General features: G+C 36.5%; 1 protein-coding gene across 1 annotated transcript in view; it reads left to right on the top strand.

Annotated features, from left to right (window-relative positions):
- Positions 1 to 19,139, top strand: part of shot (dystonin-like protein short stop) — a 1,739,701-nt gene that overhangs the window by 1,004,522 nt on the left and 716,040 nt on the right. The window contains exons 49-50 of the mRNA XM_090380932.1: positions 1,210 to 1,323; positions 16,206 to 16,319. Coding sequence (XP_090237058.1) covers positions 1,210 to 1,323; positions 16,206 to 16,319 — 228 coding nt within the window. The remainder of the gene's footprint in view (positions 1 to 1,209; positions 1,324 to 16,205; positions 16,320 to 19,139) is intronic.

Raw genomic sequence — 19,139 nt, 5'->3', positions numbered from 1 at the left:
TGATTCACAAATCCCTTGCAAATACATTCCTCTACAAATCTCCTTATACTTTGCATTTTATTTTCTGCTGGTCTCCAGTTTCTCGTTTGTTCCAGTGGTTGTAACACTGGCACAGTAAATTGCATTGCCAATGGTATCTAATGGTTCCCAAATACCAAATTACCTGAAAACAACTCTGTTGTTGTTGAGGTAATTTGGTATTATTTGCTGATTGAGGTGGTCTGTGACTTGCCACAGGATTCTGTTGGGTCTCTGCTTCATATGGTGACCACCAAATACGTCTCTGCTTCATATGGTGACCACCAAATACGGAGGATGCGGAAAGGTCAAGGAATGACCACCGCATATCCCCGGAGCAATATAGCCTTAGTTGCTAATGCTCCTTAAAACCAAATAACAAACAAGCTTCATATGGTGGTGGGTCTTTCTAGGGCCTTCTTCCACTCTTCTTCTATTCTGGATATCACAGCCTTGTCTGTTTCCACTGTGGCTACTCCGGCTTGTGCTCATATACTTCATTCTTTGAGTTTTTCTAGGATTGAAGGAGCTATCAAGTTCTTTGTGATAATGGTCTTTCTATGATCTGCTATTCTTCAGTGACCCGAACAGTCAGGAACTGTTTCGACACTTGGTATATAGTTTCATTCTGTACATTGTCATGTCGTTTTCTAGCCTCGGGACTTCATAGTATGCTTGCATGATGAACATATTTATTTCGATGCTCCACTCCATATTTATTTCGATGCTCCACTCATGCATTGGCTTTTCCTTCCTTCCTGGTCACTACCACAGCTGAGCTGGAATTGCTTCCAGTTGGTTGTGCTGGATGGTCTTGCCCTACCCTTAGGGTAGCCATACAAGTCACACTGCCATTTGCTCCGATGTCTTTCTTAGGTGACCCTCTCTTCGAATTTTCAAACTGACCCCTCTGCGTCCAGGCAAGTCACTTTATCCTGTACTACACCAGATGGTGCCACTCTCTCTGCCTCAGCCATCACTTTGACTGAGGTAGGTCCAATGAAGTGTCTTTCATGATTTTTTTCTTTTTCCCTAATGATATTTATTTTTTTTTATTTATTTATTTTTATTTTTTTTTGCTTCAGGATTTGAACTTGGGTCCTTGAGCTTGCTGGTCCTGCATTGTAACCACTGAGCTAATTACATTCCCTTTATTGCTGTTATTAATTATTTCTTTATTTTCTTTTGCAGGGAAGAATGAAAGCAGCTCACCATGATTTAAATTATTTGGAAGAAGAATTAGACAACATGTCTCCAATAGCTAGAGATCTAGATAATCTTAATAGCCAGTTAGATGAAATAAAAGTAAGTTGGTTCCTCTTTACAAAATAAATTATATAAAGGATATTTTACTTGATCCTCTTTTGCTCTAAATGATTTTATCTATTTTTTTTTTTTTTTTCAATTCCACAACATTAGTATTATTTTACATTCTTGAACATGCTGTATAATATTCTCTTTTTTTATATGTATATTTTTACATTTTCTTTTATTGTGAATATTGTGTTTGAGCTGAAATATCAATATATTTAATCCTTTATGGTCTTATATTGCATCCACCATGACCACCAGTTATCAATTATGAAATTTATTTTCCCTTTTAGCTGGTACAATTATTGAACTGCCATCTATTTACACTTCATATAAAGAATCTAAAAAAAAAAAAAAAACTGAAAAAAACAATGTTTATTCTTGTTTCTAAATAATAATAATGAAAAAGAAGGGAGAAGGAATGACCTAACACCCTCTTTCAACTGATGTTACATAGATGATATCAAACTCTATGCCTCAACCGAGAATCAACCAACAGCTACTTTGGATTGCCATAGAGTTCGACACTGACATCAGGATGCAATTTGACTTAGACAAATGCAAGACCCATAGATTTCTTTAAGGACATCCAATTGGATGAAATTACCAGCTGAAGACCGGTGAAGAGATTGACGCCATTACGGAGGGAGAGACATACAGATATCTGGGGATGATGCAGCCCCACCAGTTAGAACAGAAGGAGATGAACACTTGCCTCACTGAGAAATACCATCAGAGACTGAGAAGCCTGCTAAAATCAAAGCTAAATGGCAGGAACGTGTTCACAGCCATAAACATTTATGCAGTCCCAGTACTAGCATGTTCCTTCATGATTGTAGATTGGACCAACACCAAGCTGGAGGAGATTATGAGATCATTCAGGATAATGACCAAGAGTTGCCAATACCATCCAAAGTCAGCCATCAAGGGACTGACCATAGCCTAAAGGAGTAAGGGGACTGACTTATCTCATTGAACAAGAGAAGACGGTGATTAAGAACCTGAGGGATTACTTCCAGGAAAATCAATCTTCCAACCAATAAGAAAGATAGACAAATGGCACACACTATACTCAGCCTCAACAAGGGGACCACATTCGCACAAACAGAAGGAAAGGACAGAAGAGACTCCATTATAGACACTACAATCACCTCCACCAAGACTACATAGATAAGGTGGCTTCCAATGAACTCATAAACTGGAGGCTCTTCCCTGAGACCGGAGAATTCATGCTTGCCATCCAAGACCAAATAATCAACACCAGGAGCTACAGGAAATACATTGCCAAGGACTGCAGAGTGACAGATAACACATGTTGGTGATGCTACCTGCTCCTCCCAGAAACAATCCAAAACATCACCTCAGGTTGCAGGATGATCACCCAGGTGGAGTACACTCACAGACACAACCAGGTGGCCAGGAAAATACATCAGGAGCTGGTGCAAAAATACCAGCTGATCAAAGATGTTACAAGTATGAGCCTCAGGCCATATTATAGAGACCTCTACTCACAGGCCGTACTGAGACTGTGCCATCATAACAGACAAGATGAACCTGCACAACAGACCAGACATAACCCTCATTGACAAGAAGGAAATGGTTACTTTCCCGATTGACATAGCAGTGCCCAACACCAGCAACCTCCAGAAAAACATATGAGGAAAAGATCTGGACATACTCAGATCTAAAACAGGAAGTCAAAGATATGTGGCATATGGAAAAAAGTAATGACTATAGGGGTCACGTGTTAACTACCTGCATGGTGCCAAAGAGCCTCCATAATAACTTAGTAGGAATAGGCCTCCTAGAGAAGACATATGCAACTCCAAAAACTCGCATTCCCTGTAGAGAGAGAGAGAGAGAGAGAGAGAGAGAGAGAGAACCTGTAAGAGAGTTTCTCAACCAACAGTAACAATAATAATATTAGTAACCGGACACAACCAACCATGCCGTGCACTTGGTACCAGTACCCATCATGGGGCAAAAAAAAAATCCCATAAAAGGAGAAAAAGTTTAAACATGATAATGATAATATGCATCATCATAATTTTTAAAAAAATATAATAAAATAATTAAAATAAGATAAATAATAAAAATAAGCTACCTATTTGCTTTCCTCCTCATTTGTGTTTGCCCATTTGTCCTTTGAATTTCCCCAAGCCATCAGCCTCCGCCACCCATGTAGGTAACTTATTCCAGTAATTACCAGCTTGCTCACTAAAAGAAAACTTTCTCCCCCGTAATTTGTAGTCAAACTCTATTTCTGTAATTATATATAACAGCAAAAATTTCATTTTCACCTCTCACAGCTTTAAACACTTCAATATAGTCACCTCTAAGGTACGAGGGGGGTATCAAAAAGTTCATACCCTTACCTAGATCATCAGTAGGAAGATGCCATTTTTAATATAAGTTATCTACATATTCAGTAACTAGCATGTGAAATATCATTCCTGTAGGATACATCAGAGGTGGAGCCCGGAATCTAAGGAAATCTAAGGAGTATCAAGCAGTGATCAAGTTCCTGCATTTGCAGGGCAAGAAAGCTCAGGAAATTGATGAAGAAATGCAAGTTGTGTATGGGCAGAATTGTCCATCCTATGACACTGCAAAAAAGTGCCACACGGAGTTCCAGTGCAGTTATACAAGCGTGTTTGGCGAGCCAAGAGAAGGAAGACCATCAACATCTGGAGACAGCGAGATGGCTGCAAATATTGAGCAGCTGGTGCTGAGTGACAGACATGTGACAATTCATTTCATTGTAAATGCAGTGGGAATTAGTTATGGGTCCGCCCACAGCATTTTACATGACCATCTGTGCATGTCTAAGGTCTCCGCATGAGGGGTTCCAAGATTGCTGCACCTTTGCAGAAGCCATTGCCACCACCAACTTTGTTGCCCAGTGCAGCTTTGAACTACTGCAGCACCCACCCACCCTATTCACCTGACCTAGCACCATCAGATTTTTTGTTTTGAGAAATGAAAAAACCATTGTGTGGATGCTGCTTTGATTTGTCTCGGGATGTCATCAATGAGGTGGAATCGTGGTTTCAGGCAAAAAGTGTGAACTTCTATGATCAAGGCATTAAACAACTGATCCATAGAAGGTAGAAATCTATAACTATACATGAAGAATACAGATAAAAGGATTAAAGTTCCTGTGAAGTTTCACCTTTCTAGGGCTATTATTTCTGGGTAAGAGTAGAACTTTTTGTTACCCACCCCTCGTATGTAGTTTCTGACTCTTTAGCCAACATATCTCAATTTTTTCTCCATATGGACACTGTTGCTGATCTCTTCAAGTGAATTGCCTGTGTTTGGACCCTTTCAAGAAGCTTCTTTTTTTAAGTGTTGTGTCCATACTTGAACACAGTATTAAATGTGGTCTTACAATTGCCTTATACAGTGGGATTATGACCTTCCTATCTCTAAAAATAATTGTATATTGATTATTGAAACATTGGTCTTCCTTGCTACCATTTGTGCTGCTCGGAGAACTTCACGTCTGGCAGCATAACTTCCAAATCCCTTTCTTTCTCTGCAGTGTTTCTTTTGATCCCACCAAGTGATAAATTATTTGCATCAGTAGAGGCATGTGATGCAAGAAAGCAAGCTTTCTTGCATCGTCAGCCAAAAAAAAAAAAAAAAAAAAAAAAATCATCTTCCCATTTCACCCATCCATTCACTTCAAATGTTTCTCTAGTTCTGCCTTGAATTTATTTAAGCTGTCAACTTCTACAACAACAGATGGAAGTTTATTCTGCACGTCTAGTCTACAAATGTCATTCTTCAATTTGAATAAATGTCCCCTCAGGTAAGTAATTTGAGCAAGAGGAAGAATCCCATCAGCATTGAGCTTGCTCAAACCATTCAAGGCCTTATACACCTCAACAATTAGATTATCTCGCAGGTGCCTAGTCTCCAGATGCTGCAATTTTCAGAACTTAAGTCTTTCTTGGTAAGAGCAACCTTTGTTCCACCCACCAATCTCATTGCCCTTCTCTGTACCCATTCCAGCAGCTCTACATTCTTCTTAAAATGAAGCTTCCATACCTGTATGCCTCAAGGTGTGGCCTGACCATTGCCTTATACAAGGGGACAGCCACAAATGTGAATGAAGGGAGATTGTTCCAGGAAATGTAAGTGAAAAAATAAATGAGGAAGAAGAAAAGTTGGCTGTGAGTTTGAAGTTGGACAGTAGAGGGATGCTGACTAATTGCTCAATGTGTTTGGACCTGTTTTGGAAGAGACAGCGGAAATTATAGAAGCCAACTCAGAACAATGCCCATGGAATTATCTATAGAAAAGGCATGCAGCAGAAACAACATCTAAGAGACAGAGAGTGGAGAGACTTTGTTAGAGATTGGTCATTAATTAACCGAACTGCCCACTTTTGAATGGAGTCTAGAAACCTGAGGTTTTGGGTCAATGGTAGGGTGGATTTGAGATTTGTACAGAGTGAGTAGCAGTTTGGAAAAAATGTAGCGCCAAAAGCGCAAGAGAAAACTCAGGTTTTTAGATGCAGAGAAAGCAATATTTGTGATGTGCTTATGCCACGAGAGATTAAAAGTTGGGGTAATCCCTAATAGAGATATGTGATTTTGTGCAGAAATCAGAGTGTCTTCAAAGGTAAGCATAGGAGCAGAATAATTCTTTTTATAGGATATAAGGCAGGACTTAGTTTTAGAAGAATTGTAATCAACTAAGTTATCTTTGTCCCACTGGAGAATTACCTGGAAATTAGCATTTAAGGAATTGGTAGTGGATATTCGAGAAGCTGTAGCTGTTTTACAGGGCAAGATTTCTCAAACGGGAAGGTGGAATGCAATGTGCTATCATCAGCAAAACTATGGATACAATTTATGGTCAGTGGAAGTACATTAATATACAAAAGGTAAAATTAGAATACAGAAAGCCATCAATCAACACAAAGAAAACTGCACATCCAATTACAAAAACAGTTGAAAAACCAAAGTTGGAAGTTTATTTAGAAGACCTTTATGTTAAACACGATCAAAAGCCTTTGAACTGTGTGAGTTTCACCAAACTTTTCCATTGAATTTGTCCATAGATGGGTAACATAAGCCAGTATAACACCAATGGATCAATACTGATGGTATCCATACTGATCAGATGAAAGGTTTCTAGATAGTTTGAGTTTGCGGTTAATAGATTTCTCCATTACTCTAGAAAGAGTAGAAATGCAATGGGATGACAATCAGGTGAAAGGGATTTGTCACACTTTTTTGGAACTAACTGGATATGAGCAAATTTCCAAGCAGAAGAGAAAACATTGGCAGAATAAGAAAGTGTAAAAAGGCAACACAGAACAGGAGTAAGCCTAGGAACTCAGGTTTTGAGAACAAGTAAAGAAATATCATCAAGACCTGGCACTTTCTTGGCATCAAGACTGTTCAAACTTCTTCTGACATCCTTTTGATGGAAGACCACAGGAGCACATTGAATGGAATGTACTCAGAATGATAGGAGGTGGTTTACCAAGATCGTGAATACTTAAGTTAGAAGAAAAATAGGATGCTATCAGTCAGCTTTATCTTTAGCTAAGGTGGCAATGGAACAGTCAGGTTTTGACAGAGGTGGGAACAGAAATGGGCAAAAGTTGCGACCAATAGACCAGCATGCTTGACTACCATTTGGACAAGAAACAAGTTTTCTTCTCTTATCCTGTTCAAAACTTAGTCTGGACTGATTAATAGCTGCTTTACAATTGTTGTAAGCTTTGGTGTAGGCAGAAAATGAACCAAGCAGAAGGGAAATCTGAGTAAACATTGACAACAGAAGACTTCAAACAGTAATCCATCCAAGAAAATGAAGAATACAAATTGTGCAGATCATTCCATTTTGAATTCTTGTAATGCCAAACAATGCGAGGCTGAGAATAGCCATCAGAGAGAGAGGCTCCATTACAGAAGAGACGATCATCAAGTTGTGATCTGAGGAGCCTAGAGAATGTAGGCCATGTGCTTGGAAGAGTTGTTTATGAGTATTGGTTGTGTGGTTCGGATTGTCTTGTATTCTGATAGGTAGAACAATGTGTGAAATCTTTAGCAACTGCAAAAGCCTCAGCATCTCTATCAGCTGGGTCTATGTGGCTAGAAAGTGGAAGCCAGCTGGAGAACATGAAAATCACCAAGGAAAATGACCACACCATAAGGAAAGTTGAACTGGAAAAAGTTAAGTTTTATAGAGGAAGTCAAAAGAATTCCAAGTGATTAGTAGAATTGGGAGAACAATAGAGGCAACAGATGCATTTGAAAGAATGAGATAGAGAGATTTTAAGCCACAGAAGATTGAAAAGAGGAGATTTCAAATTACTAAGTCTCTGACAGAATATCAGAGCAGACAACATGCACAAGTACCAGTTTTAAAATGAAAGGCATCGTTTTAAAACTGGCACTTTAAGTATGGATTACTGACTATACAAAGAAAGAAAAAAATTGTAAGATTTATATGTATTCTATTGTAATAAGAGATTTATGAATCTCTTATTGCAAATTTATCGATACTTTTTGTATCACAAAAACATTTCATTACATCTTTATTTAATTGGTTGCTTTGTAGAGAAGAAGAAAATTAATTGGTACACAGGGATTAAAACCATGATATTAAAACAATATCCAAAGTGCTTGTGGGTTATGGGATAAAATGTAATTCTTTTATGAGTGGCATTAATATTAGGCTTGGAGGAGAAGGGAATATATATTGGGAAATTCATCTTTTTACATGTGAATATCATCTTGGAGGTGTGCTTGCTTCAGAAAGTATATGGGGTTTTCAGTTTAATTGAACATGAATCAAAAAATTATTACGTTCAAATAGTTGAAGCATGATCAAGATGCTATGTTTGATATTGTTAATCATGTAGTTGTGCCAAGAACAGTTATTATGACTGATGGACGGTGGGGCTATAATAAGTTATATGAAACTTATGAGTTCAAAACAGTATTACATACTTGTTGATTCTGATAATGTAATACATAGAAATAATAAAAAAAAAAAAAAAAGGTAAACTGCAGCCATTATCAGCCCACTGCAGGATGGAAGCCTCCTCAACAATTCAAGTTGAGGGAAAATGGACCATAATCTGCCACGCTGGTCCAGTTCGGGTTGGCAGATCAACCATATTTAGCAGTCAGGGGCTTGAACCCCGGTCTACTCAAAGAGTGTGTGCTACTGCACTCCCGCTCCTGACTACTCGGCTACAGAGGCATATAGAGTATTTATGGCACTCATTAAAAGAGTAAATTGTAGGTACTTATAATGATAACTATGAAAAATTTGTTTGATTTGTTTTTATTTTGGAGAAATTTCTTCAAAATAAACAGGGGCTTTGAAATAAACATTTTGGCAAACCAGCCCCTGCCAGGGACTGTTTTGCCAAAAGTGGAAGATTCTATGCAATAAAATAACATCAGTTTTGGTAGAACTGCATTATTTAGGCGTGCATGTTAAACACCAAAACAGCTAAGGTTATAAGGTGTCAGTATATTGTGTCTTCAAATTATGCATATTCTTTGGTTAATTTGTTGAATGAAAAACCCTAGTTTCTGGGAGGGAAAAAACCACAAGATTGATTAACTCGGCCATATCCTGAAAAAAGCCCAAAAAAATTTCTAATGTGATTGATAGGAATCAGAGTCAAGCCTTGTGTAAGGGTAGTCACTATAACCACAAGCTACATGCAAGGGTGCGTTGTCATGGATATCCCAATTAAGAAATTTTCAAAAAAGCTATGCTTTGGCTAAAAGCTTTGCAGAGTGTGGAGGTATGTTTACAAATATGGAGAATCACTTGTTTGGAGTTCTTGAAAAACCAATAAATTCATACTGTTATCCTTATTCCAAAGAAAATAAAAAGTTCAAATAAAAGTTACTTCATATAACCTTAAACAGCCAGAATTTCAGTATACAAGTAAAACTTAACTATAATTAAAAATGTTAATTAGTTAATATATAATTTTTTATTTATCTTTCACAAAATAATTAGATGGTTACAGATGATTTTAAAATAATAATCTGTATAAAACATATTTTATAAAGTATACACTTCTCTTGTGACAAACATTAAATAGAACTTCAAGAAAAAGTTCATTTTACATATAAAAATATTCCATTATTACTTGAGTGAATGACATTTCCAAAGTTTTTGGCAGATAAAACTTTAGTATAATTGTAAGAATAACTCTTTTTTTTTTTTTTTTTTACGTTCATTAGTAAGGTCTGCCACAAAATAAGACAGAAAGTTTATTGATCTCAAAATGAATAAACTTTCTTATTTCAAAATTTTATTTAAAACTTGTATATTATTCTAAAATGATGATTAGACACTGTGATCTAAACTTACGATTTTTGTAATGAAAAGCAGAATATTTAATAACAGTTCTTTTATAGAAATTAGATTAGCATGAGAAGTATAAAATTAAAGAAATGTTTATTATTAAAAATAAGCAGATTTTCGGTCACATAGTAAATATGTTTGTTTAATAATTTAAAAGCATCTTAACAACTAAAGAGCTTGAAATATTACATATTCTTACTTTCTTTCGCATGACTGAATAAGATAACAAATTGTTATTGATACATGATTGAATCAAATAAATAAATCATTTATTACAACACAGAGAAAGTACAAGGGAACCCTAATATCCTTACTTGACTCTCATGAAGGATACAAACTGCATCCAAAACTTGACAGTTCAGGAACCAATAGCGTGACATGACAAAAAGTAATTTTATGACTTTTTGTCATGTGGGTAGTGCCTAAAGAGATTTCTGTTGGAAAAGGAAAAGGAGAGAGCCTTCAATTTCAATGGAGGTAATTATCATGGATTGAAGTGTTTATTGGACTCTATTAACAACAGAGAAATATACAGTGTTGAATATAAAATTTTAAGGGATTTATCCTGGAAGGAATAAATGCATTTGTCCAGTGGAGAAGTTCTGCAAAAGAACGATGCCCAAGTGGACGAAGAGAGGTTAAGGGTTTAGTTGAGAAAAAGAAGAATAAAGCATGAGATGGTTACAGACTATTGTGAGATATCGCTTTATGAGTATTATAAGCATAGACATAACAAAACCACTGATGGGGAAAGGTAAGCAGCTAAGACAAGTGAAAGCTGAGTATAAGAAATCACTAGCAGAGAGAGCTGAAAATGAGAGCTGAAGAATCACTACTGATAATCAAATCAAGAGTATTACTCCCTCTAGTTGCCTCCCAAACATGCTGATGTAGAAAACAATCATCCAATAAATGCACAAAAGCCTTGCTAGTGTGTGAGTGACCAACCCACAAATTCCAGTCAATATCTGGGAAATTAAAATCCCCCATTATAAGACTCTCTGATGTACTGGTCCACTCTATTTCCCTGTACAGTTTCTTATTATACTCATCAGAGTCATTAGGCCTATAGTACACTCCTACTCTCAATTTTGATCTCCCAGTGCTTATGTCACACTGAACTGACTCGACACTGCACTGTCAAGCGATGTCGACTGGCTTCACTCAATGAGAAACTTCTGGATTGTCTCCAGGTGCCTTATCATTCGAGTGAACTGCTCTGCTCGGTGCTTTTGTGTGCAGGTGAGCTTCTTGTACCAGTAGTTGTGGATGTTATCAATTCCCGAGATTCGCCAGTTTTGGGTGTTCCTGATCGACTCTTTTATTTCTTGAATCTCCCACTCTCTCATCTCTTGTATGGCCTCCATTTTCTTCCCTTCTACTTCTGTCCAGGGTGCTGTGCTGTTATGTCTTACTTGAATATGTTGAGCACACTGAATTCTGATGGGATTCTTCCACTTGTTCAGACTACGAACCCAAGTGGGCATAAATTGAAATCGAGGAAGGACAAATGTAGAATAGATATGTGGAAATTTGCCTTTAGCCAGCGGATTGCTGGCTAAAGCGGATTGTTAATTGCTGGAACGAACTTCCATCTGTCGTTGTGGAAGTTGATAGGTTAAATAAATTTAAGGAGGAACTGGACAAATATTTAGAGGGGATTGTTTTGTAATTTTTTTTTTTTTTTTTTTGACGGATGCTGCATAAGCTCATACGCTTCCTTTCTTGCATCACATGCCACTACTACTACTTCACTGCTCCAGATATTTCCCCAGAACTCTTCGATCGTCTTATTCTCGAGTGGTCCGTTTCCTGCTCTCTCATGTTCACCCAGTTTCCTGTGGAAGGCTCTTTGGTCCTCATTGAAGATTCGATTGTTTATTTTCCGCTGTGGAGCTCTCTTTGTATCAGTGTAATCTCTTGCTGAGTGTGAGGAGATTCTGCTTCAGTGTGTCCAAGTATTCTCTGATTTCTAGTCTCATGTTTGCTGTGGATGCTGTCTCTCTTGAGGATGCTCTTCACGTTTCCAATCAATTTCTTACTTCTATTACCCTGTTGGTACTCGTTCAACTGACCTATCTTGGCTCTTAATACTTCTATCTTCTGCTGAAGCCTTCTTTCCCAAGCTGGCGGTTCCTTCTGTTTTCGGTTTTTCTGCTGCTGGTCTCTTGTTTCTTTTCCATTAATCCTATTGGCTGCTATGGCAGCACAGTATACGGCTGTGTGGATAGCCTCCAGTGTTGCACCATCGTTGTCAAGGTAATATGGCATTATTTGGCCTCTGCTTAGGTATCACGTGGGTTCTTGTGGGGTCAATTCCTTCGAATTCTGTTAGGGCCTTCTTCCACTTGTCTTCTATTCTGGATAGCATGACTTCGTCTCTTTCCACTTCAGCTACTCTGGGTTGTATTTCTTCTTGCTGTTCCTCCTCTGGTTCCATGGTATGCTGTTGCTGCTCTGGTTCCATATTGACCATGTTCTTTGTGTGGTTTGTAGCAGATCACTGACATCCTGCTTGATTTTTTCGAAGATGGCAGGAGCTGTTAGGTTCTTCATGACGATGGTTCTTCTTTGGTCTGCTAGTCGCTGTTCGGTGACCTGAATATCCGGGTATCGTTCCAACTACTTGGTATGTAGTCGCGATCTGTACACTGTCATATCGGTCTCTAGCTTGGTTATTTCATAGTATGCTCGCGCAATGTGTATATTCATTTCAATGCCCCACTTCATGCGTTGGCGTTTTCTTCCTTCCTGGGTGGCCACTAGTGCAGTTGCACAGGAAACACTTCCAGTTGGTGGGCTGGATGGTCTTGTTCTTCTCTTTTGGTAGCCTTACTTGGGACAGCGCCACTTGCTCCACTGTCTTGCTCGGGAGACTGTCTCCAACTTTTCGAGCTGACCCCTCTGCCTAAGGCCTGAGTGAGAGTGACTATCCTGCGCCACACTCAATGCAGTATGAATAATATTTTTCTGTGACATCATCCATCTATGTAGGTGGACTTGTTTAGCTTTGGCTTATGTCCAATGGTTTATTTATTTATTTAGTTCTCATGAGTGACACCAGATGGTGCCACTATCTGCATCAGCCATCGCTACTACCTTGGGGAAGGTAAGTGCAATGTGGTAACTTTTGCGATTTTTTTTTTTTTTTTTTTTTTAAATCTTTTAATATTATTATATCGGTCTCCCAACGTAATAGAGCCGCGTTCGCTTCCACCAATACAGGATTCGAACCTGGGTCCATCAGGCTGGTAGTCCAGTTTCTTAACCACTGGGCGATCGTGCCCCTTCTCTGTGGGGTGCGATGGCCCAGTGTTATTATTATTATGGTGCAAGGAAGCCTGAGGCTTGTGCTGCTCCAGCCAAAAAAAAAAAAAAATTCTGAATTACCCTGAGAGAGAAAGAGAGAGAGTGTGTGTGTGTGTGTGTGTGTCAGAAGTTGAATGGAATCACCAAGAAAGAGAAGAATGATCATATCCAGCTCAGGACCCTGGGTGTGCCAAGCCCATACTCACCAGATGGAAGCCCCACTGGGTTAAATATATAGAGGGTGATTCAGGAGGAATAGTAAATATTTTGGGAGGTTGTAGTATTGATTATTTTGAATAAAAATGATCATATAAACATTTGTCCAATTTTCTCCATGGAGAAGTAGATACAGCTGTTTGAAACTGGCATGCACAAAGCCATTATGAGAGGTATTAAATAATGATATATTATAACTTATTGTTTTCTATTTATTGACTTTTTGAATGTTACAAAACACAAATAAATGACAATTTTGTTTATAGTTCACAATAAATGTTCAGAAATCGCACCACCCACCTCAGTGCACTTTGCAACTCTTGTGGTAATAGCATTAGTATTAGTAGAGGCATATGATGGAAGCATATATAGCATCAGCCAAAAAAATAAACAATACAGAAACACATATTAGGAAAGATTTTATTTAAAGCTTTCCTGATATAAAAGTACAGGCACTCCCGACTTACGTAAACTCGAATTTACGTAAGTCGAGTATTATATAAGTTTTTGCCAGCCAGTGCAAACTGAAAAAAATATGGAAATGTATTTTGCATCCTGTAGGAATAAATGGAGGTACAGGCAGTTCCTGCTTTACGAGTTCCCGGGTTTACGAGTTTTTTTTTTTTTTTTTTTTTTTTCAACTATCAACAAAATCGACAATATGAACATTAATTGCAAAAAATGAATGTTAAATCATAAATATCGCATTTCAAACCACGCACTTTACTGTACAATACAGTGCACCCTGCTTTACAATATTAATCCATTCCAGATACACCATCGTATCATGAATATATTGTAATGTGAATAACACATTGTTTTTTGGTAATTTGCGCCACGACCTCTAAATATAATACTCTCTAAAGAGTCCTTTTTTAAGTGTAAATTTATTAGTTACTAATTCAAATCATTAAAATGCACTACACTTTCATCGTTATCATGTGTTCCATTATAATAACCAATTTTGAACTGCTTTGTTATTTTTCTAAAGCATATTTCTGGAGTTCACAACCATAAAACAATAAAAACAATTTGCACTTTCCAGTTTGTTGGGCTTTTCTGTTACTGCAAGCAATTATAAACATGTAGTAAATTCGATGCTATTTCATTTGCGAAAATACTGATAGCTGGAATTGTGTGGTTTTTTACTTTATTGTGGTGAAATGTGTTTCCCCTTTACTGAAATCTCCAATCGTATAAAAAACAAATAAATTTTCTGAATCTTCTCTTCATTCCTTTTTTTTTTTTAAGCTTCCTAAACTTGTTACTCCATGCGTTACGTTAAAAAATGCTTATGCATGCTATTGGAATTAATAAAGAAAAGAGATTATCTTGGAAATAAATGCCTCTTGAAGCATTTCTGAAGACGACGACTCCTTGTGCAACAAACTAATGAGTGCCGAACCAATAATGAGTAATCAATGAGTGTGCATTTAGTCGATGATGATAGTGAAGGATAAACAGTCTTTAACATTTGTAAGTCATAAATAATTTCTTTATTTTTATAATTTGCTTGATTTTACAGGCGTCATTTTCATTTCTTTGGGTAAATCAATCATTGTTTAAACAGAAACTATTTAGCTAACTAATTTCATTGTTGAGAACTTAACCCCCATGTTTAACATTATGCCTATGGGAAATAAATTCCTGCTTTATGAGCGCGCACTAGAACAAATTAACTCGTAAAGTCAGGAACTACTTATATTGTGAAAATATAATGTGAACCCAATAACACTAATTTTTTTTTTTTGTTAATTCATGCCAAGACCTCAGAAATTGAAATTTTTGCTATATAACTAAGCTATTTAACTCTCTAAAAGGTCATTTTTATAATGTAAATTGTATTAGTTTTATATAAATTTATGTCAAATAAGCACAACACAAAAGTCACTTTTAACTAATGGATGCAAAAACAAAACATGCAGCCAACACAAATGCTATTATTGGCTGAGAGGAAGGGCTCCATGGTATGGCCAGAGAACACACTACACTTTCATCATTATCATATGTTCACTTATAAGAATCAATTTTGAACGCATTTGTGATATTTTTCTGGAGGTCATGACCATAAAACAATTTGCACTTTCCAGTTTCTGTTAGTGAAATCTCTTATTAATGGGCAATAAACTTGATCTTATTGCATTTGCTATAATACTATCAACTGGATCGTGTGGGTTTTTACGTTATTATGGAAAAATGTGTTTCCCCTTCACTGAAATCTTCAATCATATAAAAAGGCATAAAAAAATTTTCAGAATCTTCTCTTCATTCCTATTTACTTATTGCAATGATGAAGGGAAAGCAACCAACGGAAAGTGCAAGTGATTGATGAAACTCCATGACCTGCTGTGGCAGCCCATCCGCACTGCTCAGAGAACTTCATATCCGACTGCACAGTTACTAACCCCAGGTCTTTTTTATTCTCTACTTTCCTGAGTGTAGTACCACAACTGAACTTTTATGAGACAGAGAGTGGAGCAAATTTTTGAAAGATGGATGGATCTTCTCTGTACCCATTGTATTCACTATAGCAAAATTTCTAATCCACTATCCAGGGATGGCATCCTATCTAAATTGGCTATTATTGGTTAACCATTTCAGATTTTAAATATATATTTTTTTATTTTGTTCAAAACACTCCTGGCATTTACTTATATATAGAGAGACTAAATTTTTTTATTTTATTAGTTCCCTGATACATCCCTTACAGTTATTTAAAAAATACAGTATTTTTCTCCGTGTCCCTCCCCTGCTAGCATATTATCTATTATCCCTTGTTTGTTGTTTCTTTTTTCCATATGACAATTTGAGCTCATGCATAACTATTCTCAAGAAAGATGCAAGTGTAATCCTGAACACACCATTAAAGAACTAATCACTAATGTAGTATAGTGTTGTGTACTTCTGAATATCATTAATTATCAATTTTAATTGTAAATTACATGATTACTCTATCCTGAAATGTAATTTTCACTTGTTGTTGCATATTGTAGGGATTCATGGATCGTTTGAAAAAGGGCAGAGAAGACTTTGAAGAAACTGAAAAACAGTGCCAAGTTATAGTAACCCAGAGGTATACTAATGATCCTAAAGGATGTAGAAATCAGGTATGAATCATTTGATATATACGAGTAATGAAATAAAAGTTGTCATTCACATGTCCATGAGTTTCAGCTTTTTGCAAAAAAGGTTAGAAAATTCTTTTGCAGCAAGCTGAAAAAATTATGAGCATATTCCCTTCCTGCTTCTTCCTAACATAAAATGGCAGAAATTTCTGGGCTTCTTTCTCTTTATGAGTTTATCTAATTTGTATCTAAAGGCCAAGTGAAAGGTCTAAATCCTAGTTTGGAATTTTTCTTTATAAAGAATGCTCTTTTTTCCCTTTGTTTTTCATTTTTAAGTCAATTTTGCAATATGCTGATAAGGTTTATTGCTGTATCTTCTTTCTTTTCACTCAGAAAAATTTCTGAAACATGAAATATCTTACTCTTACATGATGTGAAATAGCTTACACTTGCAGTGTCTGCCAATATAAATAAGATTAAAGTAGGTATAAAATAAGCATAAGCTTATCCTTGGGTTGCATCAATGCAGGCACCTTCTCATACATCAAAACTGTACAAAAAATAAATAAATAAAAAGCCAAATTCTGGTGCAGTGATGATAATGTCATGTTGCTTATAATAAACCCTGCTTGGCCAATAGTGCATTCATTATTTGAAAGAATGATTTTTAAAAATTTATAGTGTGATGAATAAAAAAGCAAGTAGCTAGCTAGCATTTATATATGAATAAAAAAGCACTTACTAATAAATTTCAAATTATTAATCAATTGGATAAACGCTTGAAATTTTCAATTTAACTATATAATGTGCTTATTCTTGCCACTGCTTCAGATTCAACTTTAAAATTTGTTCAGAAGTCTAAAAATAAAATAGAAAGAAATGACATTGGAAAATAGGATTTCAGACAAAAATTAATATTCTAAATTCAGTGAAATTCTGGCACTTTTCTTATTTTGACATCATGATTGCCAAACATTAGAATGAAATTATTTTAAAAGATGAAATCATAAAAAATTTTAAAATATCAGCCAAAAAAAAAAAAAAAGACAAAGAAAAACCCTTTCCACTTCACCCATCTCTTTGCTGAAAATGTTTGTCTAGTTCTGCCTTGAATTTATTTAAGCTGTCAACTACAACAACAGATGGAAGTTTGTTCCAGCAATCAACCACCCACTGCCTAAAAGCAAACTTCTGCACATCTATTATACAACTGTCTTTCTCCCAGTTTGAATTTATGTCCCCTCAGGTGATTAATCTGGGCAAGAGGAAGAATCCCAACAGCATTGACCTTATACACCTCAATCAGATCACCTCACAAGTGCCTAGTCACAAGACACTGTAATTTGCAAATCTTAATCCTTTATTTTTAAGAGCAACCTTTGTTTCATTCACTAATCTTGTTTCACTTCTCTGTACTCGTTCCAGCAGTTCTACATCCTTCCAAAAATGAGGCCTCCAGACCTGTATACAGTACCCAAGGTGTGACCTGACCATTGCCTTATACAATGGGATAATCACCTCCTTCTATTACTAAAAAGAAAATCATAACATATGATCAGTTTTTGAAATATTTTTGTTGTTTGCAACTCCCACTGAAAAATGTAAATAAGAAATTTTAGAGAAATCTCAAAATTAGCTATTGCTTAACTTGGAGATATTGACCATCAGTTCCCTGGTGAATATTATTATTATTATTAGCCATATGGTGCAAGGGGGCCTGAGGCTTATGCTGCACCAGCCAAAAAAAAAAATAATTCTGAATTACCCCGAGAGAGAAAACAAGAGTCAGAAGTCGAAGAGACTCACCAAGAAAGAGAAGAATGATGATATCCAGCTCAGGACCCTGGGTGTTCCAATCCCATACTCACCAGGTGTGAGCCCCTGGAGTTATATATGGAAGCTTTATCTGCAGAATGAAAGTGAAGTGAAGTGGAGCATGAAAGAATTGAACAGCAGCAGGATTTTTTGATAACTAAAACATTTTCAGTTAGAAGTGAAAAATGTAACCACTGTAACCAAGATTTTAATGGTTAGTTTCTCATTCTCGTGTGGTAGTGTGGAGGTTTATCAGGGTTTTTTCCCCTCCCTAGCAGAGTTATGACAGCTTCAATTAAAGTTAATTATTTAAAGAAAAGACTAATAATTACAATGCTCTCAAGCAATATCATAGCAACCCTGAACACGTCTGAATTACTAGGAAATTGTGTGTACAGTGCATAATGACTAACTGGAAAATAAGAAAGTGAATGATGGTATGAAATGGAGGCAGCTAAAATGGAAAAAGGATAGTGGAAAATAAGGATAAAATTGAATTTTTTGAAACTGATAGTATAAAACAGAGTTACATACTCAATACGTTCTACATTTATTTCAATATTTGTAGAAGAATAAGAGAAATTTACCTCAATGTGGTATGTAGAACACTTCCGTATGACACTCTCCAGAAATTAAAATGAAGATAAAATTAAAGAAAAATGATTACAGTAATAAAAATCAATTAAAAATAAATAAAAAATTTTAAAAAGTTTAACGTAAATTTTGCAAAAACGATATTCATTCCTGAAGCTGACAGGGTTTTTTGACAATTGGGAGAATAACCAGTGGTGGGACGGGAAGTACGAAGTATGAAGCCAGTGCTTCATATACCCTACTGCCTGGCCTGCCAGTTCGTGGCTTTGGACAGTAAACTAGATGTTTCGGTGTGAAAATGCAAGCTAAGGCTAAGCAGCCAGATGAACAAAACAACCAATGTAACCCACACTAACAGAGTTTGTGTGGATTACGCCTTTACAGAGTTTGTATTCATTTCACTGTTTGAAGTGGAGTTGAGGGAATTCCTCACAGTCGCATTACAATTAAGGC

Source organism: Mastigoproctus giganteus, chromosome 9 (genome assembly GCF_048544385.1).
Source record: "Mastigoproctus giganteus isolate SK-2022 chromosome 9, ASM4854438v1, whole genome shotgun sequence".
Taxonomy (NCBI): domain Eukaryota; kingdom Metazoa; phylum Arthropoda; class Arachnida; order Uropygi; family Thelyphonidae; genus Mastigoproctus; species Mastigoproctus giganteus.
Note: the sequence above shows the minus strand (reverse complement) of the source record. Positions and strands in the feature narration are given on the sequence as shown.